The 14,835-nt window shown below is 39.6% G+C and overlaps 1 protein-coding gene across 4 annotated transcripts in view; it reads right to left on the bottom strand.

Annotated features, from left to right (window-relative positions):
- IFT81 (intraflagellar transport 81) overlaps positions 1–14,835 on the bottom strand; it is a 105,813-nt gene that overhangs the window by 56,739 nt on the left and 34,239 nt on the right. For 3 of the 4 annotated variants that reach the window (XM_055236365.2, XM_063614452.1, XM_055236368.2), the window contains one exon: positions 9,732–9,878. In XM_055236365.2, the coding sequence (XP_055092340.1) occupies positions 9,732–9,878 (147 nt within the window). Of the gene's footprint in view, positions 1–3,287; positions 4,623–9,731; positions 9,879–14,835 lie in introns of those variants that run through there. The other variant, XM_055236366.2, reaches the window with a different exon arrangement.

Genomic DNA, 14,835 nt, shown 5'->3' with positions numbered 1-14,835 from the left:
CATTCTCCTGCCTCAGCCTCCCAAGTAGCTGGGACTATAGGCATCCACCACCATGCCCGGCTAATTTTTTTATATTTTTAGTAGAGAGGGGGTTTCACCATGTTAGCCAGGATGGTCTCGATCTCCTGACCTCGTGATCTCCCCGCCTCGGCCTCCCAAAGTGCTGGGATTACAGGAGTGAGCCACCGTGCCCTGCCTAATTTTTGTATTTTTAGTGGAGACATCGTTTCACCACGTTGGCCAGGCTGGTCTAGAACACCTGACCTCAGGTGATCCTCCTGCCTCAGCCTCCCAAAGTGCTGGGATTACAGGCATGAGCCACCACATCCGGCCAGAACCATTTTTTAAAATAAAAAAGCACTAGGAAACCTATAGAGAAATTACTACTACTTACCAAAGTTCAGTAAGTTAGAAAAAATAACTAGAATGAATACTTTTGTCTTCAAATCCTACTAGTCCAACATCCATGCTATTTTCCATTTCACAATTAAATCACATCTTTGTCAGTTATTTCATCAAACGATGTATAAGCATAGACAACTACAGGAATTGGCCCAAGGGAGTTAGGCATGAGATGAGATAGAACCAACTGTTTAGGAGTGGCATGAATATACACAAAGCCCACAGTCTTTCTGCTCATTTGTCAGTGTCTTGTGCTCTAGACAGAACTTCAGACTTGAAGAAAACCTGAAAAGGCCATCATGTCATGCTCCAATAAATTATTTGGATTCCCTGATGTCTGGTCTCAGAGTTGCTCTTTGTTTTAAGGCAAGAGAAAATGTTCAAAGCAGCCTTTGTTATCTGCTAAAATGACAGTCTTTTTAAATCATGCATCCTAACTAGTATTGTATAAATACACATACAAATACTATTCTAACCTGTTAGTGGCACATTTTCAACTGTAAATTAGAAAATCTCACCAAGTCAAGCATAAGCAATGTAATTATCTACATACGGTAGTGGCTAGTTAACTGCTCAATCTTTTAAGAGAGTCTGTAATAATCAATATGTTATATGCGGGTAGAAATCTGTATTAAATGAAATTTGTGACACAGGAACATCCATCTGTGGAACACAGTTAATCACACCATCCAAGGTCTCTGTGCTTCTGTTATAAATCAAATCACCACCACACAGCTGTTACTATCTCTAACGGGTGCTTCCACTGCTGTCCAAGCAGTTAATTCTCCAGAAAAAAAAAATCCATGAAAACTTTTAAAATTTGGGGTAAAAGTGTGGCATTATCTAGACTGCATGCATAATACACTACACTTCTATTACAGTGAACAGAGCCAAATTTATTTGATTCTATTTTGTTCTTTTTCTTGGGAAATTTTAGGGGCCTCAGGTCCTGCTATGAACTCTAAAGAGTACAATGTGATTTGAAAGGTTCTAAAAATATCACAGGTTTGCCTGGGCTCACTTAGAAGGGTGGATGATTCAATTACAAGTGTCAAAATTTGATTCCTAATTTTTCAGGACCTGACAGCTGCAGCACATCTTGCCAGGATTCCCTTATCTTCATTGTGCTTCTATTTGAAGTATTTAAAGAAGATTTCATAATCTTTCCAATTTAGCTCTAGGATTTCTGTCAGTAGCTATAGAATGAATTGGCTGGCCCTTTCTAAAGCTGCTTATAAATATTATTTGACTAAGCATATTTTAACAGTAGCTATAACTGCAAAACAGCTGAGCTTCTTGTAATGGTCAGGGGAGAAAACACAATGGACTATAATACACCCATACACCATAAACCAAGGATGACCTTTCATTGCACGAATTCCAGTGGAACCTTAACCGGAGGTTCATTTGTTGCTATAAAAAAAATTCAGATCCCAAAGGCATGCATTCATCTGAATGACCACTCTGGGAAGGGTACTAGTACTGCATATTATTGGGACTGATTTTTTGTTTGCTCTTTCAAATTATGAAAGCAGAGAATCAGAGAGATCAAGGTGACTAAGATGGTAAAATCACTAGCTATTGGCACTACTACAAGAGGCACATGTTCTATTCTTTGTCCTTCCAGTAAATGAGAGAAAGTCTTCAAGCTGAGATTGCTGCCTATGAAACAGCAAAAATCATGCCAAAAGAGGTAGCTGAAGGCTACCAGATTAAATGGCAAATTTAAGTTTCTCACCAGGTATTTAAAAAATAATACAGGCATGAACCACCATGCCTGGCATAATCAGATTTTTTAAGATTAAAAAACCTGGCCAGGCACTGTGGCTCACGCCTATAATCCCAGCACTTTGGGAGGCTGAGGCGGGTGGATCATGAGGTCAGGAGATCAAGACCATCCTGGCTAACATGGTGAAACCCCGTCTCTACTAAAAATACAAAAAAATTAGCCGGGCATGGTGGCGGGCGCCTGTAGTCCCAGCTACTCGGGAGGCTGAGGCAGGAGAATGGCGTGAACCCGGGAGGCAGAGCTTGCAGTGAGCTAAGATCGCGCCACTGCACTCCAGCCTGGGCAACAGAGCAAGACTCCATCTCAAAAAAATAAATAAATAAAATACATAAAGATTAAAAAACCCAACTCAAAATACTGATCCAATGTTCTTCTACTTAGTGCACACATTACTTCAAAAATGTCCCTTATCTGGGCTGGGTGAGGTGGCTCAAGTCTGTGATCCAATCCCAGCACTTTGGGAAGCCGAGGCGGGTGGATCACTTGAGGTCAGGAGTTCAAGATCAGCCTGGCTAACATGGTGAAACTCCGTCTCTACTAAAAATACAAAAATTAGCCAGGCATGGTGGTGGGCACCTGTAATCCCAGTCACTTGGGAGGCTGAGGCATGAGAATCGCTTGAACCCGGGAGGTGGAGGTTGCAGTGAGCTGAGATCATGTCAGTGCACTCCAGCCTGAGTGACAGAGTGAGACTGTCAGGCTGCTCCATTACTGAAGAAAGCTCAAGTAGTAGACATTTTTCTCTAAAGTCAATCAAATATTTCATTCTAATCACCATTCATTGGTCCTAATTTGGCTTTCTCATAAACAAAAAAATAACACTAATCCATCTGTGTCGGGCGTCCCCAAGACCATCTCTAGATTCAGTGATTCACTGGGAGGACTCAAAGTATACAGTCATACTCTTGGCTATGATTTATTACACTGAATACCAAGCAAAATCAGCAGAGGGAAAAGGCACATGGGGTGAAATTTGGAGGAAACCAGGTGCAAACTTCTAAAAGTTGTCTCCCACTGCAGTCACAGAGGGCATAATTAATTCCTCCAGCGATGAGTTGTAACAACACGCATGAAATGATCAGGGAGGCTCATTAGAGACTTAGTTCCCAAGGTTTTTACTAGGAGCTGATCATCTAGGCACATTCTGCCTAGCCTGTACCAAAATTCCAGAAAGAAGAAAGAAAGAAAGAGAGAGAGAGAGAAAGAGAGAAAGAAAGAAAGAGAAAGAAAGAAAGAAAGAAAGAAAGAAAGAAAGAAAGAAAGAAAGAAAGAAAGAAAGAGAAAGAAAGAGAGAAAGAAAGACAGAGAAAGAAACAGGCAAGCAAGCAGGAGCTCAACATAAAGCACACTCTTCATATACTTTAGGTAAGGTGAGCCATTCTTATCAGTGAATGGCAGGAATCCATCCAAGAACCAAGTTCCCCCAGATGCCAGCCAAGGGCCACCTTTGCAAGCAGACCTTTCTAGGGATAGCAGTCTCAAGCCTGCATATTAATTTTTTTCTGAACACCATCTTTTCCATAATCCTTTAACTATTTATTATGTCTTTCTTCAGTCTTTTATTCCTTAGTTAATACATAATCAATTCCCACTGTGTCTTTCTCTAGTCTTCTCTTTCAGTTAATACATAATCAATTATTGATATGAAAGTTTCCAGACTTTTGGTCCATTTTAGTCACCCTCATGTGGGACTCTGGCATGACTGTCTCTTAAAACATGAAGTCAAAAATATAAAATAATACTCCAGGCATAATTAGACCATAAATAGGATACTTTTTTAAAAAATTAATGTAGTATAATCGTTTATGCATTTTTTAAAGTTGCGTTAGTAACAGATGATGTGTTGAATTGGCAAACAAAACTTGAATTCTACCACATTATATTTATTATAATCCCATTAATGGCATTTTGTTTAAGCACAGTGCCTCTATCTACCAAGATGATTCTGAATTATAATTCCATCATGTGTTTCAGGTTGACTATTTCTTGTAGCTTTTTGTCATGTGCAAACTATTGATGACTCTACAGCCAGACTGCTAAATCCAACTCCTGGTTCTACTACTTACTAGCAATGGGGTGTCAGGCAAGTCAGCCCTCTGCGTGTCTCAGATCCTTTATCTGTAAAAACTGGGAATAGTAATTACAGCCAGGCACAGGCTCACGCCTGTAATCCTAACACTTCAGGAGGCCGAAGTGGGAGGACTGCTTGAGGCCAGGAGTTTAAGACCAGCCTGGGAAACATAGTGAGACCACATCTCTACAAAACAAAACAAAAAAAGAAAATTAGCTGGGCATGGTGGCTCGTGCCTATAGTCCGAGCTTCTTAGGAGGCTGAGGGGGGAGGATCACTTAAGCCTAGGAGTTTCAGGCTGCAGTGAGCCATGATCATACCACTGCACTCTAGCCTGGGTGACAGAGTGAGATCCTGTCTCTGAAAAAAAAAAAAGAAAAAGAAACCTAAATTAAAAAAAAATTGTACTTACATAGTTGTACAATGACAAAAATGAGAATAATGTATATAAGAAGCCTAGTATGATATCTGGCACATTGTAATTGCCTAATTAAAAAATTATTATTTATCTAAAATATTGATAATAATAAACAAATCAGGATAAAAGGCAAATCTCCATGGCATTTTTTGTGTGTACATTTCCTCGGAGATGACAGCAATCAAAATATTTTGAGACTATCAATTCAACCAGATTTATATTAAGATATACTTAAAATTCAATATAAAAACCTTTGAGACATAAAAACAGTAAAATATTCATTACTACTTATTTTCAGTTATGTTAGCAGGGTGTAATCTCTAAACTAAATGTAGTCATTTAATAGAGTGTAGTTTCTATCATCTTTCAAATACTGGTATGAAGAGAAAGAAATCAAGATTGACTGGATGGGTAGGAAAATGTATCTTTTATCACTGAGAAGATTAGTTCAACTGTTCAAGCAATTCCTACTTATGTCAGAACTCTGGCAGAATAAGAGATAAATACATGCCTGTGCTTATTCTTGTGTACTGCCTTACTTTATAAAATAAAATGTTGTGCCGGGCGCGGTGGCTCAAGCCTGTAATCCCAGCACTTTGGGAGGCCGAGGCGGGCGGATCACAAGGTCAGGAGATCGAGACCATCCTGGCTAACACGGTGAAACCCCGTCTCTACTAAAAATACAAAAAAAAAAAGTAGCCGGGTGAGTTGGCGGGCGCCTGCAGTCCCAGCTACTCGGGAGGCTGAGGCAGGAGAATGGTGTGAACCCGGGAGGTGGAGGTTGCAGTGAGCCGAGATCGCGCCACTGCACTCCAGCCTGGGGGACAGAGCAAGGCTCCCGTCTCAAAAAAAAAAATAAAATAAAATAAAATAAAAAATAAAATGTTGAAATGGTAAAGTACAATGGGGGGAAAGTACTTCTAGAAACTTCATCTTTTACTAATAAGGAAAACCAATGAAATACCAATAAAAAGGCCTAGTAAAGAAAAAATGTCTGTAGCATCTGCAATCAGAAGAGCTAAAACTCTTAGACAGTATGCAACATCTGGAATATTAACTTTAATGGCAGGCATCAAAATGTATACTTCACCACCAAACTAAAAACTGCTAATGGACCTCTAAAAAGAAAATGACAAAAGAATATAAATCACTGTATATGTCTAGAACTTGTTACATTTATGCTTATTAACACATTATGTTCCTAAATTTTTCCAAGATAAGATCAATCAAACAACTACATATGGACAATCAAGAAATAAAGTTTTACATCCAAACAAATGGCTGTCATATAATTTCTGGCAAATATACACTTCCAATTAATGATTGTTCACAGGGTAGTCCTCTTTAGAGTCAAATATGAATCCTAAAATTTACCCATTCAAATGGTGCCATCTCCAAGGCGCTATTGGAATGGGTAAATTTTAGATTCATATTTGATGGCAATAAAATATTGCCATTAGGATGGCAATAGTCTCTTACATGCTAACTGTGTGACTTTGGGCAAATTATTTCAATTTCTCTGTTTCTTAAGTTACAAAATGGAGGTAATATTTACTTCAGAGGCTTTCTGAGAGGATGAATTAGGGTATATTGTGAGATAACATAAAATTTACCACTTTAACCATTTTTAAGTATACAGTTCTGTGGCTTTAAGTACATTCACGTTTCTGTTGTATAACCATCACTAAAGCTGTATTTTTTAAGTGCTCAAGACTGAGCATGCAGTAACTACTCAGAGAATGGCAGCTAAAATTATTCTAATTAGTGCTATCTTATTCCATTTTAAATTTGTGTAAATTATTTATTCCTAAACAGAAACTATTTCATATTTATTTCCACTAAATTGCTCCCAGTCTGGGAAATACTAGTTTCAACTTTTAAGCTGTAAACTATATTTCTAGCTTTCAAATTCTTCATCCAAGTGAATGACAAAAATATACAAATACTAAGAACTAACACACAGCATTTACTATGTGCCTAGTGCTGTTCTAAGCATGTTCAATTAATCCTCAAAATAATTCTAGGAGTTATATACTACAAACATTCACATTTTACAGCTGAGTATAAAGAGGGTAAGGAACTCGTCCAAGGTCATCCAGCTGGTAAGCGGCAAAACCAGGATTTGCACTCAAACAACCAAGTTCTAGAGCCACTCTTAACCACTCCACCAGGCTGCCTCTGACACACATAGTTAACATACCACCCATGGGAATGATTACTTTCAGATGCCAGGTGTTATGTGTTGACTGAGCCTTTGAGTTTCTCAGAAGCTTTAGCATCTATTATTTCATGTGTCTTTCCTAGAGATAATAAAGAGCAATCAGCCCCATTTTACAGATAGAGAAGCCTCAGGGAGGTCAACTAATTTCTTCTAGGTCAACAGACCTTGGAGAGATCCTGGGTCTTAGCTTGGCCACTTACTAGCTGTGTGAAACTGCAAGCTCCTTGAGCATCACTCAACTGTGAAAGGGAAATGATAACAACACCTTTTACAAGAAGTAAAAAAGTATCTGTTTGCAAAGTACCTGGAACACAGCTTGTATGAAAAGTGCTCAATAAATGTGAGTCCCCCTTTCCTCATTTTGCATGTGATTCCTGGCATAGTGTTCTTTCCAAACACCATGCCACTAATTATCAATACCTTCTCATGAACTGTTTAACAGATGGGGGGCAAAGGACATGATTTTTTGGAGATTACTATGTGATATCAAACCAGAAACCTCAGTGAACCATGTGATACTAAATCAGGCACCTCAGTGAATTATACCTCCAGCTGTATTATATAATTTTAAATATAAGAAACTTCTCTTTTGTCCATATGGCCTATCACTTTATCACAGTAGAAAATAAAATTGGTATACCAAGATTTGTTCTCTATAAAATTATGCTTAATGTTCCCCAATACCTTCTGTTCTTTTAGGTAACTGCCAAATACCTTACTTGATTTGTTCTTTTCCGACCAGACATTGTTCAAAAATTAAGTTATCATTTCCAAATGATATCTTTTTCCCCTTAAAAAGACCGCTTTTTTTTCCCCTGTCATTAGATCCTTCTCCTATTCACCATGATTTCTCAAAAATCAAGGCTAATAACTTGGCACTAGGTTTTTTCCCTCACATTTGCATAGAGGGAACATCTAACACTGAATAGTAAGTACTATTTATGCCAAATACAGCCATAACAATTATTATTTCCTGTCATTTAGGCAGCATTTTCTTAAGAAAAGATAAAAATGCTAGGAGGTGGCATAGTCTCTTGTAAAGCGAAACTGCTGCATAATTAATCTTTTTTTTTTCTCCAGACAGCAAGGATGTCATGAAGCATACACTGTTGACTTCCAGATATCATTTAAAACACTCCCATGTCTTAAAGTAATTTGGAAGTGGATGTTAAAAGCCAAGAGAATTTTTCAATCACATGTTGACTTCCTGAATCTACTACTTCCCCAACAAGCTAAAAGGCACATTGGGGGGGTACAAGCAGAAGTACCACAGAGAAAAGTGGTACTATGGGAGCAATTCATTTGTTTGGCACAGTGAAGGTTCACTGCCAATTTGTAACAGTATGGATTCAATAACTTTTCAAAGCCAAAAATGAGGTTTGGACAAGAGTAGCTTTCCACGATAGCTTTTGCTGAGCTCTAGTAGCTAATACAAAATTTAAAAACCTGTAAAAATTGGTTAAGTCCAAGCAATGTTTAGGAATTAAAATATGACCTATTGCTTTATTTTGCTAAAAAAGCACTAAACTAAGATATTTGACTTCATTTATTCATCATTCCTGGGCTAATTTTATGAAAAGAGGATGGAAAAGTATATTTTTGATGCTTGAGTTTAGCCATCTATAAAAAATATTATTTGTCCCACTAATCTTATGAGTCTGACAGAAGGATAAATGAAACAAAAGCTGTTAAAGCATTGTTCAAAATTTAAAGTATATAGCAATGTGAGACACAATTATATTTTTTTAGAGTTGTAAGCTTCTATCATAAGGTCATTTTAATCATGTCAGTCCCACCAAACAAGTATACATTACTGACAAAATAACTTAATGATATTTTCTTAGCCCTTTATGGAAATGCATTTACCAACAAATATAGATTTTTGTATTATCTGTTTGCTACTGTTTTTCATTTTTATAATTTAATATTTATAAATAATTAAATCCAATATAAATTCACTTAATTAAGAAGTGAAAACTTGGGGCTGGGCGCGGTGGCTCACACCTGTAATCCCAGCACTCTGGGAGGCTGAGGTGGGCAGATCATGAGGTCAGGAGTTTGAGACCAGTCTGCCCAACATGGTGAAACCCCGTCTCTACTAAAAATACAAAAATTAGCCAGGCGTGGTGGCGTCCACCTGTAATTCCAGCTACTCAGGAGGCTGAGGTAGGAGAATCACTTGAACCCAGAAGGCTGAGGTTGCAGGGAGCCAAGATCGCGCCACTGTACTCTAGCCTGGGTGACGGAGCAAGACTCCATCTCAGAAAAAAAAAGTGAAAATTTGGAACATAATATCTTGTAAAATCATTAACATATCTGCCATTTTACATCAAAAAATTCTCAGTATGGCCGGGCGTGGTGGCTCACACCCGTAATCCCAGCACTTTGGGAGGCCAAGGCAGGCAGATCACCCAAGGTTGGGAGTTCAAGACCAGCCTGGCCAACATGGTAAAACGCTGTCTCTACTAAAAATACAAAAATTAGCTGGGCATGGTGGCAGGCACCTGTAATCCCAGCTACGTGGGAGGCTGAGACAGAAGAATCACTTGAACCTGGTAGGCAGAGGTTGCAGTGAGCAGAGATCCCGCCATTGCACTCCAGCCTGGGTGACAAGAATGAAACTCCATCTCAAAAAGAAAAAAAAAAAGAAAAAGAAAAAGAAAAAAAAAATCTCAGTATTATTGCAAAAAGACTATTCAGTTTTAAATATGTTTTATAAAATAAGATTAACTTCCCAATATTAACATTCACACTAAGAAAGTCAAACACACTAATAGTTTCACATAAAAACAATACTCATACCCTTGTCCCATGAGAAGGCTCAGCTTACCTCATCTCCCTTTAAAACTTCAGTACCATCGAATTCACGGGTCTGATTTCTCTTTACTGATGCTTCTCTCTCTAGGCTGGCTAACTTCTCCTTGGCCTCCTGAAGTTCCTCAGCTTTGGCTTCTTTTTTACGGGAAATGATAGATGCCTGATTGAGCATTAAATATGAATGTATAATAAGATATACAATCAACTTTCTATTATCTTGTGAAATTATCTATTTTTTAGATTTTACTGATATATATATATATATATATATATATATATATATATATTTTCAATATCAGCTTGGCCTCTCCTAACCAATACTCCTTGCCCTACTACTCATCATCACCAATTATATTGAATATGAACATACAATGTATATTAAATACCAACCTACAAACACTTTGGAAGACAAAGCTCTGAAAATGTAAGACATATCAGCAGAGAAACAAGTATGTGCTAATAAGAAAAATATTAGGCCAGGCACAGTGGCTCAAACCTGTAATCTCAGCACTTTGGGAGGCCGAGGCAGGCGGATCACGAGGTCAGGAGTTCAAGACCAGCCTGACCAACATGGGGAAACGCCATCTCTACTAGAAATACAAAAATTAGCTGGGTGTGGTGGTGTGTGCCTGTAATCCCAGCTACTTATGAGGCTAAGGCAGGAGAATCGCTTGAACCCAGGAGGTGGAAGTTGCAGTGAGCCGAGATCATGCCACTGCGTTCCAGCCTGGGTGACAGAGAAAGACTCTGTCTCGAAAAAAAAAAAAAAAAATTAAAGTCTTCTCAAATAACACTCAAATGCTAATGAAAATACATCCTAGTTCAAGTCAATAGAAGGTAACACCAAGTCTACTGTATTTTTACATGGTGGGTTTCTCTTTATTGGAAGAAAAAAATGCTTTTTTCTCAAAACTACAACACGGGTCATCTTACTAAATTCAATATCCATACTTTTAAAATGAAATGTTAAAACATCTATTATATTTGGGCCATTCTAATAAAAAAATGCAGGTTCAAAATCAAACATCTGACTCACCAGAATTAGGCAAATGTTTACAAAATGCAAATGGCTACTCTTAGCAGCATTTTATATTAGCTAGTAACTCTTGGGAGATTTCCTTAAATGAACGATAGCTGTACTAGTTTAAGAAAAACATTAGCCAAACTGTCTTAAGAGAAATGATACAAATAATTTTTCAAGCAAATTTGACAGGAGAGCGAAATCTCTAGCACAAATCCTTAAAAAAATTATATTGTCCTTTTTTTAAAAAAATGAAAAGACAGGTGATCATGAAGGAATGTTTTACTCCATAGAACTATTCTAGCTCAAAAAATGAAGGAGGCTGGGTGCAGTGGCTCACGTCTGTAATCCCAGCACTTTGGGAGGCCAAGGTGGGAGGATCACTTGAGCCCAGGAGTTCAAGACCAGCCTAGGCAACATAGTGAGACCCTGACTCTACAAAAAAATAAATAATAAAAAAAAAATACCTGGGTGTTGTGATGCACACCTGTGGTCCCAGCTACTTGGCAGGCTGAGATAGGAGGATCACTTGAGCTTAAGAGGTTGAGACTGCAGTGAGCTATGATCATGCCACTACACTCCAGCCTGGGTGACAGACAGCCTGTCTCAAAGAAAAAAAAAAGTGGGTCAGGCGTGGTGGCTCATGCCTGTAATCCCAGCACTTTGGGAGGCTGAGGTGGGTGGATTACCTGAGGTCAGGAGTTCAAGACCAGCATGGCCAACACGGTGAAACCCTGTTTCTACTAAAAATACAAAAAAATACACCAAGCCAGGCATGGTGGCGTGTACCTCCCAGATACTTGAGAGGCTGAGGCAGGAGAATTCCTTGGACCTGGGAGGCGGAGGCTGCAGTGAGCCGAGATTGTACCACTGCACTCCAGCCTGGGTGACAGAGTGAGACTCCATCTCAAAAGGAAAAAAAAAGAAAAAAGTGGTGAAGAAGGAATGATAGAATACCAGACTCTATAAGAATTGATAGTATACTTCAATAATAAAATAAGTAACATGATAAAATAAATATAAACTTCATCCCCAAACCAGGATCTTATTTAACAGAGAAATATGAGGGTATTTCCCACTAAACTCAGGAACAAGAAAAAAATGCCCACTACCTTTACTATAGTATAATTACTGTATTGAAAGTATTAGCTAATAGACATGAGAAAGCAATTAGAAGCATAAAAATTTGAAAGGAAAAATTGGAATTTGCATGTTTATATAATTATGCTTCCAGAAGATCAAAAGAATAGAAAAACTACAGAAACCAAATCAACAGCTTTCATAGACAAAATCAGTCGGAAGACATAAGGAAAGAAAAGCCCTCATTTATAAAAGCAAAAATGAAAGTAAATATATGTGATGGTTACTATTAGGTGTCAACTTGACTGGATTGAGGGATGCCTAGGTGGCTGGTAAAGCATTTTTTCTGGGTGTGTCTGTGAGGGTATTGCCAGAGGAGACTGACATTTGAGTCAGTGGACTGGAAGACAAAGACCCACTCTTAATGTGGTGGGCACCGTCCAATCAGCTTCCAGTGCTGCTAGAACAAGGCAGGGGGAAGAAGGTGGGATAGCTTTGCTCGCTAAGTCTACTGGCTCTCTTTCTTCCTCCCATGTTGGATGCTTCCTCTCCTCCTGTCCTTGGACATCAGACTCCAGGTTTTTCAGCTTTTGGGACTTACACCAACAGCTTCCTGGGGCTCTAGGCCTTTCGGCTGCAGGCTGAAGGCTGCACTGTCGTCTTCCCTGGTTTTGAGGCTTTTGGCCTTGGACTGAGCCACTACTGGATTTTCTCTTTCTCCAGCTTGCAGATGGCCTATCATGAGACTTTGCCTTGTAATTGTGTGAGCCAATTCTCCGTAATAAATTCCCTTTTATATATACCTATATCCTATTAGTTCTGACTAACCAATAGGATATATGGTTGATTAGGATAACCCTGACTAATACAATAGGTAGGCATAAATTTTACAGAAAGAGTTTCGAAACCGTTTGAGGAGGCGAGATTCTGAGAAGGTGGAGTAGGAAGCACCCGAAATCTGTCTCCTCACCTAGTGAACAATTTCTCTGGTGTTCCAAAATAATTACATCACACGGATTCTACCAGTGTAATTGTTGGAATACTGAGTGCTTGCAACATCCAGTGGAAAGCTTGGACAGTAAAGTGAGGCTAATTTCAATCAATTTCAGCCCTTAGCACAATAGCAGGTCCCATTCCCCACCCCCAGCCCCAAACACATGTTCCTGGTGCACCATGCACACAGCTTGCTGGAGCAAGGGTGAACAGAAAAGACCTAGTCCTCCAATACTGGGGATCTGTGCCCTGAGTGCTGCTTCTGATCACAGAGGTGCACACAAAGAGAGGGAGGCCATTGTTGCATCTTCCACCATTATTGCAAGTCCCTCCCCCTCTGACTGAAGTGACTTCTAGAGGAATTACGGTTGGGATCCTTTTTTCTGTCCCTTTAATTTTTCTCATTCTCCCCTTTTGGAAGCCAGACATTTAAGACTAAGACACTAAAAAGCAACTGCATATATGGGAAAATTTAGAAAGTGATCACACATGTCCAGGGAAATGCACTGGCTCAGAAAAGACCTGAGATTTTTTTGAGACAGGGTCTGGCTCCGTCACTCAGGCTGGAGTGCAGTGGCCCAATCTTGGCTGACTGCAACCTCCACCTACCAGCCTCAAGCAATCTGCCCACCTCAGCCTCCTGAGTAGCTGAGACCTCAGGTACACACCACCACGCCCAGGTATATTTCTGTATTTTTAGTAGAGACAGTCTTACCATGTTGCCCAGGTTAGTCTCAAACTCCTGAGCTCGACCACTCATCTTGGCCTCCTAAAGTGCTGAGATTATAGGCATAAGCCACTGTGCCCAGCCTATCTTAACTTTACACTTTAGCCTATTCTTTGGCACAGTCTACGCCAATCAAAAAACCAAAAACAATAACAAAAAACAGTAAACTCCTGGGAAAGAGAGAGAACCTAATTTCCAGAGTTACTACATTATGAGATTCCAATGCCCACTTTTCAATAAAAAAAATCACAGCCAGGCACGGTGGCTCACACCTGTAATCCCAGCACTTTGGGAGGCCGGGGCAGGCAGATCACGAGGTCAGGAGATCGAGACCATCCTGGCTAACACAGTGAAACCCCATCTCTACTAAAAATACAAAAAATTGGCTGGGCGCAGTGGCTCACACCTGTAATCCCAGCACTTTGGGAGGCTGAGGCAGGCGGATCACGAGATCAGGAGATCAAGACCATCCTGGCTAACAGGTGAAACCCTGCCTCTGATTAGAATACAAAAAATTAGCCAGGCGTGGTGGCGGGTGCCTGTAGTCCCAGCTACTCGGGAGGCTGAGGCAGGAGAATGGCGTGAACCTGGGAGGCAGAGCTTGCAGTGAGCCAAGATAGTGCCACTGCAGTCTGGCCTGGGCAAAACAGCAAGACTCCATCTCAAAAAGAAAAAAAAATCACAAAGCATACAAAGAAACAATAAAATATGACACATCTAAAGCAAAAATATGAGGCCAGGCACAGTGGCTTACATCTATAATCCCAACACTTTGGGAAGCTAAGGCAGAAGGATCCCTTAAGGCCAGGAGTTTGAAACCAGTTTAAGCAGCATAATGAGATCCTGTTTCTATTTTTTAGAATAAAATTGTTTAAAAAATTTGAAAACAGGCCAGGCACGGTGGCTCATGCCTGTAATCCTACCACTTTGGGAGGCCAAAGCAGGTGGATCACTTGAGGTCAGGAGTTCCAAGACCAGTCTGGCCAACATAGTGAAACCTGTCTCTACTAAAATACAAAAATTAGCCAGGTGTGATGGCTAATTTTTGTATTAGCCTGTAATCCCAGCTACTCAGAAGGCTGAGGCAGGAGAATTGCATGAACCCAGGAGGCGGAGGTTGCAGTGAGTTGAGATTGTGCCACTGCACTCCACCTGGACAATGGAGTGAGACTGTCTCAAAAATAAAATAAAATAAAAATAAAAACAAAAGAAAAAAATGTATGAATAGAAATTCTCTGAAAGAGACCTGATGGCAGATCAACTAGATAAAGACTTTAAAACTACTGTCTTAAAGAT

Source organism: Symphalangus syndactylus, chromosome 13 (genome assembly GCF_028878055.3).
Source record: "Symphalangus syndactylus isolate Jambi chromosome 13, NHGRI_mSymSyn1-v2.1_pri, whole genome shotgun sequence".
NCBI classification, from domain to species: domain Eukaryota; kingdom Metazoa; phylum Chordata; class Mammalia; order Primates; family Hylobatidae; genus Symphalangus; species Symphalangus syndactylus.
Note: the sequence above shows the minus strand (reverse complement) of the source record. Positions and strands in the feature narration are given on the sequence as shown.